Source organism: Chiloscyllium plagiosum, chromosome 35 (genome assembly GCF_004010195.1).
Source record: "Chiloscyllium plagiosum isolate BGI_BamShark_2017 chromosome 35, ASM401019v2, whole genome shotgun sequence".
Taxonomy (NCBI): domain Eukaryota; kingdom Metazoa; phylum Chordata; class Chondrichthyes; order Orectolobiformes; family Hemiscylliidae; genus Chiloscyllium; species Chiloscyllium plagiosum.
Genome location: NC_057744.1, coordinates 4754657 through 4781923, shown reverse-complemented (window position 1 = coordinate 4781923; position 27267 = coordinate 4754657). Strand labels below are relative to the sequence as shown.

At 42.8% G+C, this 27267-nt stretch overlaps 2 protein-coding genes across 4 annotated transcripts in view; both read left to right on the top strand.

Moving 5' to 3' along the window:
- Nucleotides 1-1148: 1148 nt before the first annotated feature.
- On the top strand, nucleotides 1149-20804 carry LOC122540510 (myelin protein P0-like). Of its 2 annotated transcripts, none has more exons than XM_043676373.1 (8): nucleotides 1149-1324; nucleotides 2882-2936; nucleotides 7899-8068; nucleotides 13913-14129; nucleotides 16567-16717; nucleotides 16822-16855; nucleotides 19126-19251; nucleotides 20361-20804. In XM_043676373.1, exons 2-8 carry the CDS (start codon nucleotides 2897-2899, stop codon nucleotides 20487-20489), a joined length of 867 nt encoding a protein of 288 aa, XP_043532308.1. In that variant the 5' UTR covers nucleotides 1149-1324; nucleotides 2882-2896; the 3' UTR covers nucleotides 20490-20804. The 2 variants fall into 2 exon arrangements, with proteins under 2 accessions (XP_043532308.1, XP_043532309.1); XM_043676374.1 differs by having other exon boundaries at nucleotides 1150-1324; nucleotides 16825-16855.
- A 4164-nt stretch (nucleotides 20805-24968) lies between these two features.
- The window catches only part of scn2b (sodium channel, voltage-gated, type II, beta), a 27421-nt gene continuing 25122 nt past the window's right edge, over nucleotides 24969-27267 (top strand). For both annotated transcript variants that reach the window (XM_043676520.1, XM_043676521.1), the window contains exon 1: nucleotides 24969-25057. In XM_043676520.1, coding sequence (XP_043532455.1) covers nucleotides 24979-25057 — 79 coding nt within the window. In that variant the 5' untranslated portion in view covers nucleotides 24969-24978. The remainder of the gene's footprint in view (nucleotides 25058-27267) is intronic.

Genomic DNA, 27267 nt, shown 5'->3' with positions numbered 1-27267 from the left:
CAGGGAACAGGAGATTCGACGTTTCGGGCACAGGCCCTTCTTCAGGAATAATGTTTCGGGCCTGTGCCCGAAACGTCGAATCTCCTGTTCCCTGGATGCTGCCTGACCTGCTGTGCTGTTCCAGCAATAAAGTTTCAACTTTGATCTCCAGCATCTGCAGACCTCACTTTCTCCTTTGGATTATAGTCAAATAACAGCACCACTATATTACTATTGCCTCCGTTTGATTTCATTCTTATTATTGAACTGAGTCACCTAGCCTGTCCTGTCTGACAGGCACAGGACACAGGACGTCCCCCAAAAAAAGGCCAAGTTAGGGACATCCCTTACAATTAGGGGACATGACTTGTAGGTGTTGGTGTAATTTTGCAGAATTACATTTTATTTTGCTCAAAAACTGCAAGAATCCACGAAAAAAATCTGTAAAACTATACAGAGGGTTTGACAGTCTGACATAGATTGGGACACAGACAGGCTTCACACCTGGTGTTTAAAAAGCTGAGCTATTTTGAGTGTAATTTAAAAGAAGTTCTGGGATTTACATATCAAAGAACAGAAACCAGCATATCCCATTATAAAAGATGAAAGTTTTAATCTCAGATTGTTTACTGTATCACATCTCCATGACACCAGACTCCTTTGGCTATAAATTCTGTGGAATTAACCTTCTGTGGATCTTAACCTCCACAACCACCTGATGAAGGAGCAGCGCTCCGAGAGCTAGTGCTTCCAAATAAACCTGTTGGACTATTATCTGGTGTTGCGTGATTTTCAAATTAGGGGACAATTGACCACTGGTGTTCCAAGGCACCTGGAAAAACTGGCCTGGTCTTATGTCCATTTGAGTGTTGCATTTTTTTTTATTTTCTCAGTTTTGTATCTATAAGGCTTTTGCTGCACAAGTAATTTTGCCAAGCCCTCCTGGTGCTATTCTAAAGTGCAACAATACATTTTTACATTGCTTTCTCTACACAGATGCTGCCAGACCTGCTGGGTTTCTCCAGCAACTTGTGTTTTTTTTTACACTTGTTCCCCTTACCTTTTAGCTTGTTTGAAAAGTAAAGGCTTCTGCGGATACGTTTTTGGTGAAGTGGCCTGTCCTTTTACAACTGAGAGATTTGGAGGATAAAGTTCACCCTTCACTTCCACAGTACGGTTTCCTGGGGCCTCAAGTAAATTGAGGAACAACAGAATGACATGACCAGCAATTTAAATAGACGCAGGGAAACAGAGCAGAGTGCTGCTCAGGAGGAAGATCAAGAACAGGCTGCACAGATGAAGCATCGGCAACTGAATTATAGCACTGGAATATTGACTGCGGATTGTAAGTTCGATGCTGCTCGGAAACAGAAACATGTTGCAGGAAAAGAGAATTAGCTTTCAATCAGAGATTTCTGTTCTCGTTGATAGGTTCTTTTTCAACCTGTATGTTTTAGGGAATGTTCCTGAGTATAATGAAGTTTTTCTCTCACTTTATCAATTATTCTTTCCAATTATCATGATCATTTTATAGTGCTGTTAATGGACGTCGGTGTATCTATCTGTGCATATTAAGTTCTAAGTTCTTGACTGTATTCGAGACAGAGGTTGATAGATCAATGGATGCTGATGGGGTGAGGGAAATGGGGATAGAGTGGGAATATGGAGACGATTGTGTTTAATGATGGAGTGGGCTTGAAGGCAAAATAGCCGATTCCTGTGTACTCTGTTTTAATGTTCTATAAACTATAAACCTGATTATAGGATAAATCAGTACAGATCAATATATTCTCATTCATTGCTGCATTTTGCAATTAATTAGCTGATACAACCTGTTTAGAGGTTTCTTTCATTTAGTTTCTGAAGGCCTCACAAGATGAAACATAGCTGCCTCCACTCTCTTTCACTCTGGAACTTCACTGTCTGTGCCTCAATTTCCCCCTTCCTTTCCTGAAGGTGCTGACTCTCACTGGGGTATGGGGTCTCTCTCCCCTCACCTGAAGCTGCTGACTCACTAGTTCTTGGTTGTCTCACCCCCAGAGCCTCAGCAATTGTTATTTTTCATATTTCAGCCTGCTATAATGTGTCAGAAGCTGTTTGGAGCTGTTGCAAGTCAGTGCTCTCCACGCCTCGTCCCCGCAAGCACTCCCTGTCTAGCAGCACTCACATGGGACTCAGGAAGGAATCTGGTCTGGAAAAGTTCATAGAAACTCTGGGCTCAGTTACGAACAACTCCATAGGGACCAAAATGTTCAGCCTGAAAGAATGATTGAAACTGTCAATGGACATGATCTTACACAGTCCTACACTGATGTTTAGCCACAATCACCATTTCAGAACTCAATCTGTAGTCTTTATACTTTTGCTGTCCTTCTCCAATTCTATAAACTGTCCATTTCTATCTCCGCTGCCCAGTTCCCTGCTTTCTCAAAGTCCTGCTCCACCATCACATCACTCCCTTTACTCACAAACCTATGTTGAATCTGGCGGTGCTACCACTTCAAGGTCTCATCCTTGATTTCAAATTCCAACATGGTCTCGCCCCCATCCTTATCTGTTCAAGCCTCTCCAGCCCCACAATCTTCTGAAATCTCTGTTCTCCTCTGATTCTGGGGTCCTGCACAGCTCTTATTTTCTTTGTTTCACTATTGGCAGCCATACCTGAACTGAGAATTTCCCTCTCCACTTCCTCTTGCCAGGCACTAAGTAAAACCTACCTCTTTGACTAAGGTTCTGGTTGGCTGTCATAATATCTCTTTGTGTCAAATTTGAGTCACATTTTGATTCAGGGTCAAATTTGGTTTGATGGCATCCCTGCTGATTACCTAGGGATGGTTTACTATGTCGAAGGTGCTTTGGAAATGCAACTTGTTATTGTCACTGATCATCTTTCTCTCCGTAGGTGAGGAACAGTGAAATGGATCTCCTCTTGCTGCTGTCATCTCTCATATTCTGTGGTAAGTACTTTGTTTATTGGAAACAGTGACGGAAGAGTGGCCTGTATTAGGCAGAGGGTTTGAGTCACAACATGTAATTGGGGCTGGGATTGCTGACTGTGGCTCGTTACATTCCTAGAGATTTTATTACATGGTTCACCCATCTCTAAATATCAAGCCCCTACCCAACAGTCATCATTGATTTGTTTTTAGTTGAGCTGCATTGAACCTATTTAAGAATGGGCTCAATGAGTTGAATAGTGGACTAGCAGCTCAGATCGGGCTGAATTGGTGATCTATTTTCATGCCTGTGAGCAAAAATGGATTTCCAGTGCATTAAACTAAAACAAAGAACTGTGGAGTTTGGAAATCTGAAATGAAAACAGAAATTCAACAGGTCTGGTAGCATCTGTGGAGGGAAGGTAGAGTTAACTGGCTCTCAACTTGAAACGTTAACAGTTTCTCTCTCCACAGATGCTGCCAGACCTGCTGAGTTTCTCCAGAAATTTCTGTTTTTGTTGAGGGTACTGTTAGGTTTTGAGGACAGAGGAGGAAAGACCCAGCTCAGTGTCAGTATTGACAAAAGGGGTAAAGATTGTATTTTGGTAGCGTTTTTCATGACCTAGAGCATCCCAGATGCTCTGCAACCAAAGAAATGCTTTTTTAAGCATAGCTGATGTTGTCATATTGGAAACACTGAAGTCAATTTGTACACAGTAAGCTTCCACAAACAGTAATTTGATAATGATTTTTTATTGGTGTTGATTGAGGGAATAAATATTGACCATGACACTGAGAAGAGCTCCTCTACTCTTCTTTGGAAATAGTCAGATCTTTCAGGTCCACTGGGGCCTGAATTTAACAAATCATCCGTCAGATGGCACCTCCAACATTGCGACACTCCCTCGATACTGCACTGAAATGTCAGCCACAAATTTTGACTTCAAATCCTGGAGTGGGACTTGAAGCCATAACTTGTACCCGTACTGAGGTAACATTGTTACCCACTGTTCCCATATGCATAAGCCCTCTATCCTCCAGTACTCCTGTATTTATATATATATATTAATACAATACTAATATTTATAAATTTGGTCTTTGTTTGCATTGTTATCTTTGTTAGTGAATTTTACACTCTCACAACTGCCTTGAGTAACAGGGCACACTTTTCCTGCTCTTTTTTTCTAAATCACTTTCATTCAATCTTACATTAATATCTTTGCATTCAAGACCCTTCAACTACTGGAAACATTCTGGGGGTGATTGGGACCCATCATAGGGAAATTAAAGGCTTTGGGATCAATGCTGGTTTTAGACTCTGCCTGATTTTACTCTTCATTAAAGTCAACAGAGAACAATTTTGGACATTCCTTCCCATTCTCTGGAATTTCCACCAGCGAAATTATGTCAGAAAAAGACCCTCTGCTTTTGCATACTCTGTTCCTTCTATTCATAATGTTAAATACCTCTATCAAATCACTTGTACACCAGACAAGAAGAAATAGGAGCAGGAATTGGCCATTCGGCCCTTTGAATTTGTTCCATCATTCAATGAGATTATGGTTGATCTTTTAACTCAATTCTACTTTCTAACTCTAACCTCATATTGCTTGGTTGCCTCAGTGCCCGAAACTCTATACATCCCAATCTTAAATGTGTTCAATCTTCCAGGTTCTCTCTGGGATTGAGAATTCCAAAGATTCATACTCATTTTGAGTTGAGACATTTCTCCTCAGCTCAGTGTTAAATGGCTTTTTCCCAACTTTCGACTATGAATCATAGACCCAGATTCTCCAACTAAGGGGGCAACAGCCTCTCAGCATCTACCTGTAGCAACCACCTTGTCCCTAAGAAAGTTATGGACAGAACTTGCCATTTTGTTTCTGACCAAATGTGGCAGTGAGTGCCTGTAGGATTGAGAGACTGCACCCTCCCCCACCCCCACCGTTGTGTCTTACCCAATCAACTCCCATGACATAGATGTCCCACCTCTCTGGCTGAACAGCAGCACAAAGGACTGGCACCATCAATGGCTTTGTGCTGCCACCCTTCGACCCTCATTCATGTCTAGATTGCCTCTATCCTGGGTTGAGAGTGTGATGCTGGAAAAGCACAGCAGGTCAGGCAGCATTAGAGAAGCAGGAGAATCAATGTTTCAGGCACTCATGACTCGGGAAACGACGATTTTCCTGCTTCTCGCATGCTGCCTGACCTTGCTGTGCTTTTCCAGCACCACACTCTCGACTCTGATTTCCAGCATCTGCAGTCCTCACTTTCTACTGCCTCTATCCTGGGCATAGCTCCTCCCAGCACCCCACCTAGCCCCCCCCCCCCCCCCCCAAACCGCAGTTGGTGATCTACCCCGTTGTAATAGATGGGAAGACTGCCACTTTACTCTCCTGTCATGACAAAGTCAACTGGAGGGTTTGGGGCCCTTAACATGCCTTTAATTAACCCCTTACTGCCCTCAGTTGGTAGGGGTCAGGAAGGTTGCCCATGCACCTACCCCCAAAACATAACTGCTGAACTGGGAGGAGGGGCAGTAACTTCTTGACATTAACTCACCCCAGTATTACCCATCCTCCACCTTCCTTGTCACATTTAGGGAGGAAAGTCCCATCCAAATTTATATTTCAATGAGGTCACCTCCTGCTTACAAACTGCACAGATTATAAACCCATTCCTCCTCTCAGAGGACAGCTTTCTCTCCCAAGCCCTAATGAGATGTCATGGCTTGGGTGCAAGATTTTTGCTAAGTTCCACAAATCATATCCTTTGTATAAACTGTTCAGGTTCTGTACAGACGCTGATATATATGTTCCCAGCTGTCTCTTTGCTGAGAGTAAAACTGAAGGAGCAATATTGAAAGCTCTGATGCCGTTGCATTGCTGCACAGGAGAACAGTTATTTTAGTGGAAAGGGGAAGGTGAACCTGCAGATCCTTCCTATCACCACCTTGCCTGGCTACCAAACACAAACCCACAGTTTCCCTTTTTGCAGCCAGCTGACTTCAACTCATGATAATTTTAATATTGTGAAGCAATTTAACCCATAATAAAGTGCAATTATTCCGGCCCATGCTACTAAACATGAGCTGTACCTTGACCAGGGTTCTGTATCTCACACAGCATGGTAAATCAAGCATCCTTGTAGCTTTAGCTTTTGTCTGATACTGTGCAGGAAGATTTACAGGTTTTTTTATAAAATAAATGTTGCTGGCAGTGACAACATCAACTGGCTTTCATTTATGTAAATTATAAATCAACACCAGCACAACTGGTTCAAGATAAGTCATGAATTTGACTGAATTCTTTGACAATATCAGTCATAAGACTGATGAGAGGAGTACCATTGGAAACATTAAAAATCACACAACACCAGGTTATAGTCCAATAGGTTTAATTGGAAGCACTAGTGTTCGGAGCGACGCTCCTTCATCAGGTGGTTGTGGAGGACACAATTGTAGAACACAGAATTTATAGCAAAAATTTACAGTGAGATGTAACTGAAATTATACATTGAAAAATACCTTGATTGTTTGTTAAGTCGCTCATCTGTCAGAATGACCATGTTAGTTTCACTTCTTTCATATGTAAATCACAAAACCTTTTTTAAAAGTTACATTCTCAGATTAACTTTAACAATTGGTGTCAGCCCAGATAATGTGTTGAAGCTGTTGTCCCCCTGTGTGGTGCCGTCTGTGCCATAATGTTTAGACTAATTCTAATCATGGATTCATGCAATTTTTGAGCAAGGTAACTCTGCAAGTACAAATTCACCCCAGAAACGTATATGTGTTTTGTGTGTGTGTGTATGGGGGGGGTTCTAAATGTCTATGAGAGAGAGTGTATATGTGTGTGCGTGTGAATGTAAAGGGCTCTAAGTCTGTGAGATGGTGCATGTGTGAGTGTGGGAGTGTGTGTGTGTCTGGGGTGGGGGATTGTGAGTGTCTGTGAGAGAGAGTGTGTGTGTGTGTGTGTGTGTGTGTGGTCACCTGTAATGTGGGGTGGGTGAACCCAAGTTGGAAATGTTGTTTGATAAAGGGCCAGATCATGGACTTGTTAAAAAGTTAAAGACAGTGATTAGTGGTTGGTTTACTGATCAATGGATGTCTGCTGCCATGTTCCCAGGGAGCAGAGTTATGACCATTGCTCTTTGTCATTTATACTGCAAGCGTGTTGTTTCTGGGCCTTGGTTGTAATTAATGCTAATGAATAAAATTGTATATATATTTGTGGCTAAGAACTGTTATCGTTTGCGCTCAGAAACAGAAGTCAGAATTTGTGTCATACAGGCTGAAATGTATTTGCAATGTCTACACAATTTATATTTGGGACAATAGATACTCAGGAGCACATTAGAGTCTGGAACCTAATCAGGAAAGTCATGTAGTTTCAAGTAGAATGACAGATATGCAGCAGAGAGTGGTAGCCTGGAATCTAATCAAAGGTTTGTACCCAAGAGAGATTTACAGCCTTGATTCTAATTGTGGAGCTGTCATGCTTTATACATAAAATAACAGATACCCAGGAGAGGTTTACAGTCTGGAATCCACTCAAATGGTTTAAGATAAGAGGGGAAAGATTTAAAAAGGACCTGAAGGGTAACATTTTCATGCAGAGGGTGGTGCATGTAGGGAACAAGCTGCCAGAGGAAGTGGTAGAGGCTGGTACAATTACAATATTTAAAAGGCATGTGGATGGGTATATGAATAAAAAGGGTTCAGAGGGATATGGGCAAAATGCCGGCAAATGGGACTAGGTCAGATTAGGATATCTGATCGGCATGGATGAGTTGGACCAAAGGGTCTGTTTTTATGCTGTTCTGACTCTATGGCTCTAAGGTGTCTGGGTAGTTTATATACAGGCTGAAGAATAGCTGGTCTAACATCATCAACAGTGGGAATCAATCCACTGCCTGTCAGCCCAGACACTGAGGCTTCTACCCATCAATGGGCATTGGATGTTGGTTTCTGTCCTTCAGGTATCTGCTCCACATTAGCGATTGGTGTCTATACCCCAAAATCCTTGGTTGTAAAGAAGGGAATGGAGTTACGGTTGGACTGCAAACTCGAATACCAAACTGACATTCAACAGCACAACATCAAACTGGAATGGTTGTATAGCTCTAACAGTGATACCGAAGAGGTCTTGGTGAGTGATATGTTCCAGAGTTCTCTGTTGATTTCAGTGGCTGCACTTTACTTACATGATTTGTGACTTGTCTGTAACTCAAATGTCGTGAGAGCTGCTGCCATTTACAACAGTGATGTGGTTGAGAGCTTTCAGTAATCTCTGGGAAATTTTGCAAAGAACCTGCAGAAGTTGTCCACCAAAGCACATTGTAAATGAGGATAAATCAGTGGGTGATTGCTCTGATTATGTATCCATTAAAAAAGATTGTACTTATGTTCATACACTGTCACATTGCAGCACTTCAGCAACACAGAATGCACAATAGCTTCAGCAAGTCACAGACAGCATGCTTCCACTCTTCCAGGTCTATTTTGAACAGATACGAGTGTAGTTAGCAGTAAAAGTAAAGTCACCAGAACAGCACACTCTAGTTATGATGCCGAGATGCCGGTGTTGGACTGGGGTGTACAAAGTTAAAAATCACACAACACCAGGTTATAGTCCAACAGGTTTAATTGGAAGCACACTAGCTTTCGGAGCGACGCTCCTTCATCAGGTGATTGTAGTTAGACAGACATAGCTGATTGTGTTTTAACCTGAGGGTCACCATGTCTCAGGTGAAGGGAGAGAGTGAGAAGGAGAATCCTTCATGGTAACCTCAGCCTGAGCAGGAATTGAATCTACGCTGTTGGTGTCACTCTGCATCACAAACCAGCCAACTGAACTAACTGACCCCCAATAGTAATGAGCAGGACAACCAGGGAAGACTGGAGAAATGGGCAGCAGCACGGTGACTCAGTGGTTAGCACTGCTGCCTCACAGAACCAAGGACCCAGGTTCGATTTTACACTCGGGGACTGTCTGTGTGGAGTTTGATATGCTACCCTTGTCAGTGCGGGTTTGTTCAGGTTTTCTCCAACAGTCCAAAGATTGCAAGTTATGTGGATTGGCAACACTGAATTAGATCATAGAGCATAGAATATTACAGAGCAGCACAGGCCTTTTGGCCATCGATGTTGTGCTGACCTGTGAAACCAATCTGAAGCCCATCTAACCTACACTGTTCCATTCTCATCCGTAAATTTATCCAATGACAATTTAAATGCCCTTAAAGTTGGTGAGTCTATTACTGTTGCAGGCAGGGCATCCCACTCCCCTACTACACTCTGAGTAAAGAAACTACCTCTGACGTGTCCTATATCTATCACCCCTCAATTTAAAGCTATGTTCCCTCGTGCTAGCCATCACTGTCCGAGGAAAAAGGCCCTTACTGTCCACCCTATCTAACCCTCCGATTATCTTATATGTCTCAATTAAGTCACCTCTCACCTTTCTTGTCTCTAATGAAAACAGCTTCAAGTCCCTCAGCCTTTCCTCATTAAACCTTCACTCTATACTAGGCAACGTCCTAGTAAATCTTCTCTGAAACCTTTCCAAAGCTTTCACATCCTTCCTATAATGTCGTGACCAGAACTGTACGCAATCCTTCAAGTGCCGCCGCACCAGGGTTTTGTACAGCTGCAACATGACCTCATGGCTCCGAAACTCGATCCCTCTCCCAATAAAAGCTAACACACCGTATGTCTTCTTGACAACTCTATCAACCTGGATGGCAACTTTCAGGGATCTATGTACTTGGAAACCAAGCTCTCCCTGCTTATCTCTGCCAAGAATCTTACCATTAACCCCGTACTCTTTATTCCTGTTGCTCCTTTCAAAGTGAATCACCTCACACTTTTCCCCATTAAACTCCATTTGCCAACTCTCAACCCAGCTCTGCAGCTTATCTATGTCCCTCTGTAACCTACAACATTCTTTTGCACTGTCCACAACTCCACCAACTTTACTGTCATCCACAAATTTACTAACCCATCATTCTACGCCCTCATCCAGGTCCCAAAACAGATCCTTGCGGTACACCACTAGTAACTGAACTCCAGGATGAACATTTCTCTTCAACCAGGTAAAAACAATGACTGCAGATGCTGGAAACCAGATTCTGGATTAATGGTGCTTGAAAAGCACAGCAGTTCAGGCAGCATCTGAGGAGCAGAAAAATCGACGTTTTGGGCAAAAGCCCTTCATTAAGTATTCCTGATGAAGGGCTTTTGCCCGAAACATCGATTTTCTTGCTCCCCGGATGCTGGCTGAACTGCTGTGCTTTTCCAGCACCACTAATCCAGATTTCTCTTCAACCACCACCCTCGGTCTTCTTCCATCTAGCCAATTTCTGATCCAAACCACAAAATCATCCTCAATCCCATGCCTCTGTATTTTGTGCAATAGCCTACCATGGGGAGCCTTATCGAACATCTTACTGAAATCCATACAAAGAACATCAACCACTTTACTCTCATCCACCTGTTTGGTCACCTTCTCAAAGAACTCAGAAGGTTTGTGAAGTACGACCTATCCTTCACTTCACCGTGTTGACTATCCCTAATCAACTTATTCTTTTCTAGATGAATGTAATTCCTCTCTCTTATAACCTTTTCCAACAATTTACCTACAACTGAAGTAAGGCTCACTGGTCTATAATTGTCTCTACTCCCCTTCTTGAACAAGGGGACAACATTTGCTATCCTCCAGTCTTCTGGCACTATTCCTGTAGACAATGGTGACATAAAGATCAAAGCCAAAAGCTCTGTAATCTCCTCCCTGGCTTCCCAGAGAATCCTAGGATAAATCCCATCCAGCCAAGAGAAATTATCTTTTCACACTTTCCAGAATTGCTAACACCTCCTCCTTGTGAACCTCAATCCTGTCTAGTCTGGTACCTGTATGTCATTATTCTTCTTGGCAACATTGTCTTTTTCCAATGTGAATATTAGCGAAAAATATTCATTTAGTGCTTCTCCTATCTCCTTGGACTCCACTCACAATTTCCCACTACTGTCCTTGATTGGCCCTAAACTAACTCTAATCTTAAAGGATTCTTTTATTCCTGATATATCTTTGGAAAGCTTTAGGGTTTTCCTTGATCTTATCTGCCAATGACTTCTCATGTCCTCTCCTGACTCTTCTTACCTCTCTCTTTAGATCTTTCCTAGCTAACTTGTAACTCTCAAGCACCTTAACTGAGCCTTCATGTCTCATAAGCATTCTTCTTCCTCTTGACAAGAGATTCAACTTCTGTAGTAAACTACGGCTCCTGAACTCGACCACTTCCTCCCTGCTTGACCAGTACATACTTGTCAAGGACACGCAGTAGCTGTTCCTTGAATAAGCTCCACATTTCAATTGTGCCCATCGTCTGCAGTTTCCTTCCCTATCCTATGTATCCAGAATTTTGCATAATCGCATCGTAATTGCCTTTCCCCCAACTATAAGTTTTGCCCTGCAGTATATATCTATCCCTTTCCATCACTAAAGTAAACATAACTGAACTGTGGTCACTATCACCAAAGTGTTCACCTGCCTCCAAATCTAACACCTGGTTTATCACTCAGGACCAAATCCAATGTGGCCTCGCACATTGCTGGCTTGTCTACATACTGTGTCAGGAAACCCTCCTGCACACATTGGACAAAAACTGACCCATCTCAAGTACTCGAACTATAGTATTTCCAGTCAATTTTTGGAAAGTTAAAGGCTCCCATAACAACTACTCTGTCACTCTCGCTTCTATCCAGAATAATCTTTGCTCTCCTTTCCTCTTCATCTCTGGAACTATTCGGAGGCCTATAGAAAACTCCCACAGGGTGGCCTCTCATTTCCTGTTTCTAACCTCAGCCCATACTATCTCAGTAGACGAGTCCTCAAACGTCCTTTCTGCCACCGTAATACTGTCCTTGACTAACAATGCCACATCTCCCTCACGTTTACCATCTTCCCTGTTCTTACTGAAACATCTAAATCCCAGAAGCTGTAACAACCATTCCTGTCCCTGCTCTATCCATGTCTCTGAATTGGCCACAATATCGAAGTCCCAGGTACCAACCCATGCTGCAAGTTCACCCACCTTATTCTGGATGCTCCTGGCATTGAAGTAGACACGGGGCAGCACAGTGGTACAGTGGTTAGCACTACTGCCTCACAGCACCAGAGACCCGGGTTCAATTCCCGCCTCGGGCAACTGTCTGTGTGGAGTTTGCACGTTCTCCCCATGTCTGTGTGGGTTTCCTCCGGGTGCTCCGGTTTCCTCCCACAGTCCAAAAATGTGCAGGTCAGGTGAATTGGCCATGCGATGAAGGGGTAAATGTAGGGGAATGGGTGGGTTGCTCTTCGGAGGGTCGGTGTGGACTTGTTGTGCCGAAGGGCCTATTTCCACACTGTAAGTAATCTAATCTAATACAACTGTAATCTAATACATTTCAAACCAGCCTCCTGCTTGCTGCTGCGCTCCTGCAACCTTGAAACCTTATTTCTGACCTCACTACTCTCAACCTCCTAAATTGTTCGCAGTGTCCAGGGATGTACAGGTTAAGTGGGTTGGCCATGGGAAATGCAAAGTTAAAGGGATAGGGTGGGTGGAAGTGAGTGAGATGCTCTTTGGAAGGTCAGTGCGGATGGGCAAAGTGTAGGGATTCTATTTATCTCAAGAGGGTTGGAATATAAAAGCAACAATGTACTTGTAAGACTTTATAAAGCTCTAGTTAGGCCCCGTTTAAAATACTGTGTCCAATTTTGGGCCCCACACCTCAGGAAGGACATACTGGCACTGGAGTGTGTCCAACGGAGATTCACATTGATGATGATTGGCTGAGAATCCTCAGATTGTATTCATTAGAGTTTAGAAGGTTGAGGGGAAATCTAATAGAAACTTACAAGATAATGCATGGCTTAGAAAGGGTGGATGCTGGGAGGTTGTTTCCATTAGGCAGGGAGACGAGGACCCATGGGCACAGCCTTAAAATTAGAGCGGGTCAATTTAGAACGGAAATGAGGAAACATTTCTTCAGCCAGAGAGTGGTGGGCCTGTGGAATTCATTGTCACGGAGCGTAGTTAAGGCCGGGACGTTGGGTGTCTTCAAGGCAGAGATTGATAAATTCTTGATCTCACAAGGGATTATGGGCTATGGGGAGAGTGCAGGTAAGTGGAACTGAAATGCTCATCAGCCATGATTAAATGGCAGAGTGGGCTCAATGGGCCAAATGGCCTTGCTTCCCCTCCTATGTCTTATGGTCTTATGGTCTTCCATGATTCTAAAAGTAACAAAACCACTATCACCACTGAAAACAATCAGAGACTATGCAGTGATACCACTCGTAACAGCCTTCTCTCTCAGTTCATGTTGCCTCAGCCCACTATCATTGACACACTTTAAGGTTTGACCTTGTATATTTTATCCTGTAATTTGAAGCAAGCTTCTGTTGGCGATTTCTCAGTCCATTTTGCAGGCATCCTTTTGTTTCTATAGAAACCATTCCTAACTTCATTAAGATCATAGGCTGTGTATTGCATGTTATCAAAGCTTCTTGTCTTGCACTGATCAGGGATGCATCACAAGAATACCAAATCTCAAATAACAATTTTATACTGCCCGAGAAGAGAGTGCTGATTGGTTAGCATGTGGTGTTTTCATGGTGAATGTGCCAGTGAACAGTTAACTGATGATTGTACAATAAATTGTGCTATTCTCCAGGTGAGAGGAACTTGTGAAGTGACTGGTGTTGGAATCGGCACTTCCTTCGAGTTCAGTTTCAATGAGAATAATTAAGTTAATTGTATACCTGTTGAGTGATATACCTGGCCTGGGAGTGTTTGATGGGGACAATGTAGAAGAAGCTTTACCCTGTATCTAACCCTGTGCTGTTCCTGGCCCTGGGACTGTTTGATGGGAAGCATTGTAAAGGGTGTTTTACTCAGTATCTAATGCTGCGCTTCATCTTTAGTTAATTTCCTTCTTGATTCCAACACAGATTTTCTTTCACTACCAAAACCTCAGTGTGATAGCACAGGAAACAGTATTCTTCCCAAGACTGCAGTGGGTGGGTGATATTGGACAAAGCAATGGCTCCATTCTCATAACTGACGTGGAATGCAGCGACAGAGGCTACTTCACTTGTGATATGCGGATCCCGAGGTCATCCAGTAGCATCTATAGAAGCAGAATTGACCTAACAGTGTTGTGCGAAGGTAAGTCAGACCACATTTGCAATAGTGTAACAGTTTTGGGGGCCCCTTATCTAAAGAAAGGTATACTGCCATTTGAAGTAGTCCAGAGAGGGTTCACTTGGTTGATCCTGGGCATGGAGAGATTTCCTTTTGAGGGAAGATTGAGAAGGTTGGGCTTTTACTCATTGGAGTTTAGAAAAATGAGGGGAGACCTTATTAAAATATAGGGTTCAGTGTTGGGGCAGCAGCTGTTCACATTATATATTAATGATCTGGATGAAGAGACTGGGGGCATTCTAGCGAAGTTTGCCGATGGTACGAAGTTGGGTGGACAGGCAGGTAGTACTGAGGAAGTGGGGAGGCTGCAGAAGCATCTAGACAGTTTGGGAGAGTGGTCCAGGAAATGGCTGATGGAATTCAATGTGAGCAAATGCGAGGTCTTGCACTTTGGAAAAAAAGAATACCAGCATGGACTACTTTCTAAACGGTGAGAAAATTCATAAAGCCAAAGTATAAAGGGATCTGGGAGTGCTAGTCGAGGATTCTCTAAGGGGAAACATGCAGGTTGAGTCCGTGATTAAGAAAGCGAATGCAATGTTGTCATTTATCTCAAGAGGGTTGGAATATAAAAGCACTGTTGTGCTACTGAGACTTTATAAAGCTCTGGTTAGGCCCCGTTTCCATTAGGTGAGGAGACTAGAACCCGTGGACACAGCCTTAGAATTAGAGGGGGTAAATTCATAACAGAGATGCAGAGACATTTCTTCAGCCAGAGAGTGGTGGGCCTGTGGAATTCATTGCCGCAGAGTGCAGTGGAGTCCGGGACGCTAAATGTCTTCAAGACAGAAATTGATAAATTCTTGATGTCACAAGGAATTAAGGGCTATGGGAAGAAGGCGGGTAAGTGGAGTAGAAATGCCCATCAGCCATGATTGAATGGCGGAGTGGACTCGATGGGCCAAATGGCCTTACTTCCGCTCCTATGTCTTATGGACTTATAGGATTCTTAGAGGTCTTGACAGGGTGAGATGCGAAGAGGTTGTTTCCCTTGTGGGTGAGTCTCGGAACAGAGGGCACAATATCAGAGTAAGGGATCATTTATTTAAATCAAGATGAAAGGATTTCTTTTCTCTGAGGGTGGTGAATCTGCAGAATTTATCATAGAGGGCTGTCGAGGTTTTGCAATTAAATATATATAAGGCTGAGGTGGATCAATTTTCAATCAGTGAAGGAATTAAGAATTAAGGGGGAAAGGCTGGCAAGTGGAGTTAAGGATTATCAGAACAGCCATGATCTCATCGAATGCAGAGATGACTTGATTGGCTGGATGGCCTGCATCTTATGACCCAATTAAATAAGATGCTGTACTTCTATAAATTGGGAATGATGAGAAAGTGGATTTGGAGTGGATGCTTGGAATTAAATATGAAGTGATGTTGTCTGTTGGGATTGTATGCACTGAGTGCAAATGGGAACAAGTTTGGTCCACTGAGATTCAATCCTCTGGGAATTAATTGGAAAGGATTTATGTCATGGGTGTTTAATTAAAGTTTATCTCGCTGTTGTGTTAGTATTGAGTAAGTGGATAATTATGTAAAACCTGTGTATTTGGCCTCCTGTTCACAATAGCCTCATCAATTAAATTAATGCGTGAAACATTCTGTGGTGTTCCCCATATTCTGACACACACACAGCTTTTTTTAGATTAGATTAGATTAGATTACTTACAGTGTGGAAACAGGCCCTTCGGCCCAACAAGTCCACACCGACCCGCCGAAGCGTAACCCACTGTTCACAATAGCCTCATCAATTAAATTAATGCATGAAACATTCTGTGGTGTTCCCCATATTCTGACACACGCACAGCTAATGGATGGAACTTTCCATAAACAAAGCGCAATCACAAAATCTGTCTTTGTATTAATAAGATTGCTAAACATCCAGAAAATTGAATGAAAAAAGAAAGAACCTGCAATTTGTACAATTGTTGTATGTCTTTTTAATATCCCAAAATGCTCATCAATCAGTGAATGGCTTCCCAGTGGATTCACTGATGTAATGTAGATAAAAATGGCCAACAATTAGCACATAAAATACTATAAAGAGCAACCCATTTATCCTGACCAATTAATCCGATGTTGGTTGATGATTGGAACTTGATCAGGAAACTTTGAACTGCTTTCAGTAATGTCATTAGTTATTGCACATTCAACAAAACAGTTAGGTTTAGCATGTCATCCACCTCTCTGATTGTGCAGCATTCCTTTCGCACTACACTGATGTGTTTTTCCAGGTTCCTCATTTAAATCCAAGATCAGGGCTTGAATCGATTAGCAGTTGTTGGTGAGATTCTCCCCAAACATGACAGACTTATTAATTTTCTGAAATGAATGCCTCTTTGGGCAGCGAGGCAGAGATTTTGCATTTAAATTTATCTGAACATTTTTATTTCCTTCAGACACCAAACGTACACGGAGGTTAAGACCATCTATGTTAGTGGAAGGAGTTCCAAAGAATATCATTATATATACAACAGCAGGTGTTTTCATCTTGCTTGTTGCACTTATCGTTGGAAGCACATGGAAGAAATGGTCGATAAGAAATCAAAGGTAAATATATTGAGGAGTAAGAATTTAAGTGAGTTAAATTGTCATCTTCCTTTTCACACAGTGAATAATTTTGATCTTTCTCTCCGATTCTCTGCACCAATAAGCAGAAGATATCCAAGAAGGCTTGAAGACTCTGAGGTAAGGGACATTTTAATGTACAGTTTTTATTCTAAATTTTTAACAATCCAGAATATTGAATATTTACTTATTTTCTCAGTCACTAAAATTTGTGAATTATAGTCAACATGGATTCAGTGTTCATAGTATCGCTCCAGTGTGGAATCAGGCCTTTCAGCCCATCGAGTTCACACCAACCCTCTGAAGAACATTCAACCCAGACCCACCCCCACCCCCCTACTCTATAACCCTGCATTTCCCATGCCCAATCCACCTAAGCCGCACATCTTTAGACTGTGGGAGGAAACCAGAGCACCCGGAGGAAACCCATCCAGACATGGGGAGAATGTGCAAACTCCACACAGACAGTCGCCTGAGGGTGGAATCAAACCTGGGTCCTTAGTGCTGTGAGGCAGCAGTGCTAACCACTGAGCCATTATAGTTCATCCAAAGCTTCTTCACAGTTAGAGCAGCATTTACTGAAGTCTTACGTTTCCCAGCACAGTGTGAGGGTAATAGACCATTAGATGTAGGAGTTGAAACTTTATTGCTGGAACAGCACAGCAGGTCAGGCAGCATCCAGGGAACAGGAGATTCGACGTTTCGGGCACAGGCCCTTCTTCACAGGCCCTCATTCCTGAAGAAGGGCCTGTGCCCGAAACGTCGAATCTCCTGTTCCCTGGATGCTGCCTGACCTGCTGTGCTGTTCCAGCAATAAAGTTTCAACTTTGATCTCCAGCATCTGCAGACCTCACTTTCTCCTCCATTAGATGTAGGAGCTCTACCCTACAATTCAAAGAGATCATGGCTGATCTGATAATCCTCAACACCACTTCCTTGCATTTCCGTTGTTTCCCTTACCTAATGATCTGATTGGGGTTGTATACAGTAATGGAGGGAATGGACTGTACCCTAGTTGACAATTTGATCCAATTGCTGAAAATGTGTTGCTGGAAAAGCGCAGCAGGTCAGGCAGCATCCAAGGAACAGGAGAATCGACGTTTCGGGCATAAGCCCTTCTTCCCTACACATTTCCAGCTCTGATCTCCAGCATCTGCAGTCCTCACTTTCTCCTCCAATTTGATCCAATTACATGGATTAGGGAGAACCAGGACTCTCAATTTTTCATTGTGTGAGGCTGGACTGAAGTTAGATGTCAGGCGTTGGTCCTTTAATCAGGATACAGTGAACCCCTAGAATAGGATGGTGGCTTATGGGTTGGCACCCATTTTCTGAATTCTTTCCAGTGAGAGCTGAATCTGTGGTTCAGACAGACATAACTTCTTACAAAATACATGTATTTCAAGGCATTCATGGTCTCCAAAGGTGTAAACAGAATGTCCCAAATATTCCTCCCCAGTACAGCTTAGGTTTTTAAATCTGGCTTCTTGCTTCTCCCAGGAGATGGCATGGCTTTTGGTGGGAAGGGATGGAGAGAGCTTTCACTTATAATCCATTCATTATGGGCGATGTCAATATTTATTATCTATCAAGATGGTGGCAAGCTGCCTTCCTGTACCGTGCGCTATAGATTCACCCATAGTGCTTCTCTGCAGCAGTTTGACCAACAGAATGGCCGCTTCAGAGGGCAGCTGAGAGTCAACCATTTTGCTGTGGGTCTGGAGTCACATGGAGGCCAGACTGAGTTGGGTGGCAGATTTCCACTTTTGAGGGTCATTAAGTGAACCAGATGGCTTTTTGCCACAATCTGGCAGCTTCATGGTCATCATTACTGCCAAATATCTTTTTATTCCAAATATATTAAGTTACTTAATTACTTATTGTGATGGGTTTTGAACTTAGTTCTTCAGTGCATTAATCTAGATTAATAGTGCAGTATCATGACCGAACACGATACTCCTGTGTGGGCACATTGTGGGACATGTTAAATATTACGACTTCCACATCTGTGGGCTTCATTCAGCTTCTATCCCAGGGTTAACCCTGTGAACAAACATAGAAAATAGGAGCAGGAGTGGGCCATTAGGCTTTTTGAGTCTGCTCCACCTTTCAGTACAATCAGTATTAACGCAGGAGCAGGAATGGGAGAGGATCTTCCTCAAACAGCGAGGAGATGAATTTTCAAATTCTGTCACACTTGGAATCAGCAGCTCAATGATGGGAAATGACCCAGACAGTCACAACCCACACACAAACTACCTTGACCCAAAGCAGTATTGCAGAAACACAAGAGGGAATTGCAGGAGAGGGTATGGACTTAAATTAGAAAGTGAAGATGATGTGAAGATCCAGATCCAGCTGGTGAAATAAACTTGTTCACTAACCATCAGGACACTGAGCGCTACGTCACTGTGACCAACAGAAACCCACTCCGGATTGAGAGACAAAATAAAGACATGGACGAAGTGATAAGTAAGGACTCAAAAACTGGTGAAGAGGAAACTTATGTAACAATGGTAAGATTGTTGGGAGGTCAGGATATGATATTGCATGGTATGCCTGATATCCATAGTCAGTGATGAATTACAGAAATATGGCAACATTTACAGCACAGAGGGACCATCTTATCTGCATCAGTCAATGAAAAACTGCTCAGTCTAATTTAATCCTCAAGGTTCTGGTCCACAGCCTCAAACACTTTATGGGATCTCATGTGCCTCTCCAAGTCATTTTTGTTTGAGTACCATCAACCATTGGATACACAAATTGTGTAAGTCCATTCCAGTAACAGAAGGTGGCCAACAGGCTCATCATTCTCTTGTGATCTCAATCCCACCCACTCACCTTCCCAACATATCCCTCAATCCCACCCAATCAACTTCCCAACATATCCCTTAATCCCACCCACTCATTTTCCCAACATATCCCTCAATCCCACCCACTCACCTTCCCAACAAATCCCTCAATCCCACCCATTCAACCTTCCCAATACATCCCTCAATCTTATTTATTTTCCCATCATATCCTCACCAAATTCTTCAGCACCTTTCTTTCTTGAAAAGTACAACTGAAATTGAATGGTTGATGGCTTTCTGATCCATTTGGCAAGGTTAATGGAAACATGTGCTACAACTAAATACACTTTTTACGAGATGTTTCTGCTTATTCTCCACTCCCTCACTTTTAACTTGAGTGCACATTTGGATTTGAGTCATGTGACAGTGAACAATTTGTCCAGTTCAGTATTGTTGATCCTACTCTCAATCTCAAACATTTCATGGAAGAATGTTTTCCTTTCTTACCACCAACCTCACCTTCATTAGTAAAGCATTAATCCTAAGTAAAATGAACTATTGTTATTGCTCACCCCTGTATTCTCTCACGCAAAAGTGTACCTCCTTAAATCTGGGATTCCCAATATGAAACCATCGGCACCTCCAGCAATTCAAAACTGATCTCTTAGACATTGTTCTTGTTCATCTGTTGTGTATTTTTGAAGTTTGTGGAGATAGTTCCCAGGTGAACCACACTAACCATTTGGGAACACTCAGAAAATTAGCCTGCTATTTGGAAATGATTGCTGCATATTTTGTACTTAGCACTTTTTGTCTCTCTTTGTCTCCAGCACTCAATTTTACGAGTAAAGACACCAGATGATCTTCCTAAACCTCTCGTAGTCAATGCTCCTGTACCTGGAGAACATCCCCACCCAGTTTTGTCTATTGATTTTCTGGACAATCATCGGAATTTTTGATACTGTATTCATCTATCTTGTTAACAGCAAAGACACACACAATTCGTCCAGACTAAGTCAGATAGTTCTGGTTTGATGAAGATAGTGGCATTACAGTAATGTCACTGGACTACTAATTCTGAGGCTCAGGATAAAATTCTGGGGATTTGTGGAACAAATCTCACCAGAGGATCTGGTGAAATTTAACACAGTTAATAAACTCTGGAATATAAAGCCAGTCTTAGTAATAGTGGACAAGAAATTATCATCAATTGTTGTAAACCCCATCCAGTTCACTAATATGCATTAGGGAAGGAAATCTGCCATCCTTACCTGTCTGGCCTACATGTGACTCCAGACCCACAGCAATGTGGTTGACTATTAACTACTCTCTGAATGGCGGAGCAAGCCATTTAGTTCAAGGCCGATGAGGGATGGGCCACACTTACATTGCATGAAAGAATAGGGAGAAACAACATGGGGTGACTCAAATTCCTTCTGCAAGACTGGTTCCCGAACTTCTGGTCATTGTCAAAAACCTTTTGCATTAAAATGCACAAAGCAAATTATAAAATTGTTATATTTTAGTGTTTGTTTAAAAATAAAACTGAATTAATAAATGTTCTATGTTGTGTTCTCTTCTCTAGTTTTGAATTATGAATGTTAAGGAAATACCATTTCAGTGAAAAGCCCAGTGTCAAAAGTGTTCTGATTTTGTTTAAACGCTGGGGAGAAAGAGAGGTCTGCAGATGCTGGAGATCAAAGTTGAAACTTTATTGCTGGAACAGCACAGCAGGTCAGTGTTCCCTGGATGCTGCCTGACCTGTTGTGCTGTTCCAGCAATAAAGTTTCAACTTTAAACGCTGGGGGACAAGATCAAAATGGGACATTTTATTCCTCATAATTCAAGTGTGTCTCAGAGGCACTTCCTCCTTCTCTGCCCAAACCCCCATCCCCACAGTGCCATGATCTCCACCAGGGCAGGGCAAGGAGGCAACCCCTGAGTCTACTACAGCTTGGACAGAGATTAAGACTCCTACTCTTAGTGTGGACCAGATCCACACCAGATACTGATCCAAGGTGTCTGGGTTACTGTGAATGTGCACGACCCCATACATGGTGGAGCCTCGGGCTATGACAGTGATGGTAGAGGCTCCAAGTTTCTTTCCTGGAATTTCTCCCACTCTTACCACTACAATGTGGTGGAAGTATTGATATGTTGATGCTCAACCCTTTGACCATGCTATTAATGTGTTTTCCTTGGTGATCAGGCCCTGCATTGGAACTTGAACCCAGAGATTCTGGCTCCACGGCAGGGACACTACAGCACAAGAGTTCCCCAGTGACACTTTATCATCTGAACCCTGTTCCATTGAGATCCTGTAAACAAATCATAAGACTATAAAAGGTAGGAGGTTGTGAAAAACACAATTTTAATCAAACTTCTCTCAGAACCTAATAACCTCTACCAACTGGATGAGTAGTTACAATGATCTGACTGCAATTCCTGATGTAAATCTGTAATGAATGCAAATTACCATACAACCATAAAACGCAAGGGCAGAAATGCATCATATATTTAGATCATGGCTGATCTAATAATCCTCAACTCTACTTCCCTGTCTTTTCCCTGAAACTATTGATTTCCCTTACTGATTAAAAATATCTTCCATCCTCGAATGTGGTTAACGACTCTGCCTTGACAACCTTCTGCAGTTAGGAGTTACACAGATTGAATACCCTCTGCACGAAAAAAATTCTCTTTATAAGGAAAGCAGTTTACTCAGGAAGAGTGTGCCCATTGGACACCGTTTCATAGTGCAGCTTTAATCCTTGTGTGTCTGGGTTCAGAGCCTCAGAGAGGAAGTAATTACGTTGGATCACAAAAACAGAAAACACCAAAAATCCAGCAGCTTTGGCAATCTGTATGAAAAGAGAAACTGAGTTAAATATTTGAGTGGGAGGGTCTTTTATTGGAATGATGGAATTGCACTGGAAAAATTTGCATTTGTACAGCACCTCTTCTCATTCTGCGGATGTCTCAAATGCTTTGAAGGCAATGAGATTCTTCAGGCGTGTAGTCACTTCTGTAATACAGCTAATCTGTGCACAGCAAGCTCCCACAAACAGTAATGTGGTAATGACCCAGATAACCTGTTTTCATGATGTTGCTTGAGGAATAAATAGCGGGCACGGGAGGAACTGCTCTGATTTTCTTCAAATTAGTAACACATGATCTTCTACACTCACTGGAAAGGATAGACACAGCCTTAGTCTTAGGTCTCGATCTAAAGATAGCCCTTACAACATTGCGGTGGTACTGCACGAGGAATGTTAGACTATACTTTGTGTTGAAGTCCATGGGTTCCCAACCTGAGCCCCAGAACTCCTTGACTCAGAAGCTGAAATACCTGGAACCACCTCCACTGATATCTGCCATCCTCTCTGCCCCAAAGCCTGGGAGAGGGGAGCGCACATAACTCCAATCATCAAAACCAGTCCTTTCAGGAGCATCCTGGACTGAGCAGTACTGCTCCTCTCTCAATGGATTGAATGTGGTGGCAGACCTCCAGGCGGTGGCAGCCTCCTGTGAGAGCATTTTTAAAAACTGAACAATGGGGAAATACTCTGAAAACAATTGGCCCAACTCACAGTGGATACATCACTGTACCCTGACCACATATACCTTCGATGGTTGAAAGGAATTCCTTGTAAAACATTGTAAATTGCGAGGTGAGAGCGGAGGATAATGAATGGAACATTCTTGTTCACACACAGATGAACCAGATAACTGCAGACTATTCAACCTAATGTCAGTTCTATGAAAGTATTTTTTGCGAACAAAGTAATTAGCAAGTAGAAATGGATGGGTTAACCGAAAGTGGATTTATTAAAAGCAAGTCATGTTTGCCAAATTTTATAGATTTTTATGAAGTGGTGACTGATCGGCTAAATAAAGGGATTCTAGCTTGATATTTTTCAGATGTCCTTTAATACAATCTCTAGGTGTCAAGTTACAAAAATTCTAGTGTCTATTTTTATTACAAAGGAAGATGTGACAGCATGAATAGAAAGTGGGTTAAATGGAAATCAAGTGGACTAGAAAAGGGTGAATATGATGCACCCCATGATCTACTTGTTCTCATGTTGTGCAGGCAATTTGCAATTTTGTGCAGGGTCCAGGAAATTGAGTAATAGATAACTTGGAGAGTGTCAAGGACAATAAAATATGTTCATGATTTGGGCAAGCAAGAGGCAAATGCAGTTCCATGTGCAAGGTAAAACATTTTGAGCAGTAATAGGGAGAAGGCAGTCAGTGAAAAGGTGATGAAGTGTGTGTGTGTTCACAAACAGAGAGGGATGCTAGAGGACAAGTATATACCTGAAGGTGTCAGAGCAGTAGATAAGCATTTTCAAGACCAACACTTTTTTTTATAACTAGGATACATGCTGAAACAATAAAGGAGATGGTGATAAATTTGTAAAAGGATGCAGTGTTCTGAGGCTTTGATCACCCTAAAGCAGATTAGATATTGGCCATATGTAATGTAAATAATGAATCCAGTGCCAGGAAATTATAGTTATGAGGAGTTATTTCACAATCTTGAGATATTCAAGGTCTATTGACATTTGAGATACTCTATTTCCACAATGACAAAGAAAGTTGAGGAGACTCAAGGAGGACTTTGATAGATTGAATGTGGAAGTGGCAGAGAGCAAAAGGGGAGTGGGAGGAGAGAGGGGGAATACATTGGGGAGGTCAGGAAGGGGGAGAAGGGAGGGGAGAAAGAGGAAGAGGGAATAAAGAATGGGCAAAGCATGGATGGAAAGAGGAAGGGATGCAAACACAAACTGAGATTGATGTGTAATGGAACTAAAATACAAGATGTAGATTAAAATGATAAACCTTAATAAAAAAAAGAAAAAAAACCCATTCTGAATGGAAAGGAAATAAATAGGCAAGTCATGTTTGAACAATTTTAATGTCGGAAAACACTTTACAGAGTATTTGCTTTATTGCCATTCGGCCCAACTAGTCTGTGCCAGTATTTAAGCATCATTCCAGTCTCCTGTCACCCCTTTTCATGACAAACCTATCCTATTCCTTTGTCCATTCTTCCCTTTAGATGCAGCCTTTGTAATGCGCCTGAAATGGTTAATATGCTGTTTATTCAAAGCCCAAATGACGGGATAAAAACTGTGGATGGATAGCTCATTCTGGAGCTCAGCAACAAGGCTTTTCTCTTTGTCCGTCTCCAAGAAAGCGGCCCTAATTTTGCAGATCCTGGAGCTGCTTCGCATCTGAAGCCCCATCCGGTCGCTGCGCGCCTGTTTGTCACGGACCAGGACGGGTCCCCGACTTCTTTCGGCTGGTCCCCCAAGCCCACAATGTGAGCTCCTGCCCACAACACAGCTTTGCTCAGTCTTTCCAGCCAGCGCCCAGAGCATCAGCAGAAGCAGCTCTCCCTCCTGCTCCTTCGCCCGGCTCTCCATCCCTTGCTAATTCGCAATGAAACTCCACGTTAGTGCGGCTCTTTCTCCCCTACATTCCTGTTTACTGGGTCTTATGCTCCTGACCAGTAGTTCGGGTAAGTTGTCATTGTGTTTATTCAGCCCTGGATATTTCGTTTGGTTGGGGTGGGGGAGGTTGGGAAGAAAGAGACAGAAATGGAGGGGAAGAGAGCGAGGGTCGAGACTGAATCAGTAAGAGCCAGCCAAAACGATAAGGTTGTCATATTTTTTGTTCATTTAATAGCGAAATAAAAAGATGAAAAGATATGATCCAATATTGAATGTATGGATTATGCTTCCCAGAGTGCAATCCCTTATCAGGTTCATATTATCTGTTTACATACTAAGTATATATTTTTGCACAGACTGTTATATATTGTACTTGTCAGGGCAAATTCTGTTGTTACTGATTCGAATCAGATTGTGCATTCTTTAAAAAGACAGCCACACAGAGATCCAGCTTTCAGGGTGAAATGGAATGCTTGCTCTTTCCAGGTTGGTGACTGGGTGTGTCAAAATGTCCTCCCCATCAGATGTGTTTCCTCTGTGTTACATATCTTCACAGATCACAGGTCACATGACAGTGTACACAAAGCAGCGGCTAGTGGCTCTTCTGAGGTATCCCCAGCTCTCATTGTTTGTTTTGCTTCCACTAATGTTCACTCCAGAGTGGGAGGGAGTGTGGTGTTGATGGATAGAGTCTGTACCTCGGTGGATGGGGCAGGGTGCTGAACTTAAAATGTGAAGACGCTAGAAGCACAGATCAGACCAGGTCAACATCTACATTGAAAAAGAAAGGAGAAAAGACAGATTAATACCTGGGTTGATGGTGTTCCTCAGAACTGGTCCAACGACTGTACAAATCAGAATCAGGAATACGCCATTCAGCCCCTTGAGTCAAGATCATAGTGGTGCTGGAAAAGCACAGCAGGTCAAGCAGCATCCAAGGAGCAGGAAAATCGATGTTTTGGGCAAAAGCCCTTCATCAGGAATAGAGGCCCTTCAGCCCCTTAAGCCTGCTCCCATTCCATAAGGACCTGATTGTGGCCTCAGCTCGACTTATCTCTCCTATCCCCAATGACACCTGACTCCCTTGTTAGTCAAGTCTGTCTCTACTACTGCCTTAAAAATATCTTATGGACCCTCCCTCCACTGGTGCCTCTGGAAGAGAGCTCCAAAGACTGGCCCAGAGAGAAAGGTAAAGATGTTATATAACAAGGAAGAGGGAGGACCAGGGTAAACAAAACAGAGTGCCATTTGGCAAAGAGCCTTTCCCGCATTTGTCAATCTGCAGCTTTTTCTGGTATTTTGGAAGGTAGCTATTCTCCTGTGGAGGAATCACAGTTGAGCAGCTGATGTACACGCTCCAGTTTGAAAACACTATGTAGTTGGGGTAATCAGGTATCCAAGTAAAAATCTAACACCAATGGGGCCCTCACTAGTTGGAAAAAGAGTGAGCGCAGAAATACCACAAATTCCTGATGAAGGGCTTATTCCCGAAATGTCCTGCTCCTCGGATGCTACTGTTCTGCTGTGCTTTTCCAGTGCCACCCTTTTTAACACAGACCTCACAGCCTGGCCAAATGAGAGCAAAGAATGGAAAACAAAGGAAAAGGAGGATAATATTATTAATTCTGTTTTTAGTCATTTGGTAGTACTGAAGCTGAGTATTGCTGAAATAGATAACTTTAATCTGAGCTTTGCATCTTGAGTTCATCAGGACATTCACAAGAATACCAATATAAAGGGGAACAACAATTTTTACCTCTGAGATGAAGGTGCTGATTGGTGGGTAGTGATTGGTCAAGGTGTTGCCATGGAAAGAGTACCAGTTAGACGATGACTGAGTATTAACTCTGCTAGGACCACTCTTCCCTCTGAGCTGCCCGGCTGCGGCCACTCTGAGGATCTGGGTATGGTGATCTGCATATCAATACCATCTCTGGCATTGAGTTCTGATTTGAAAATGTGTTGCTGGAAAAGCGCAGCAGGTCAGGCAGCATCCAGGGAACAGGAGAATCGACGTTTCGGGCATAAGCCCTTCTTCAGGAATGAGGAAAGTTTGTCCAGCAGGCTAAGATAAAAGGTAGGGAGGAGGGACTTGGGGGAGGGGCGTCGGAAATGTGATAGGTACTACAAACAAACCATTATCTCCCAGACCGTCCATAACCTCATCACCTCGGGGGATCTCCCATCCACCACCTCCAACCTCATAGTCCCACAACCCCGCACTGCCCGTTTCTACCTCCTGCCCAAAATCCACAAACCTGACTGCCCCGGCCGACCC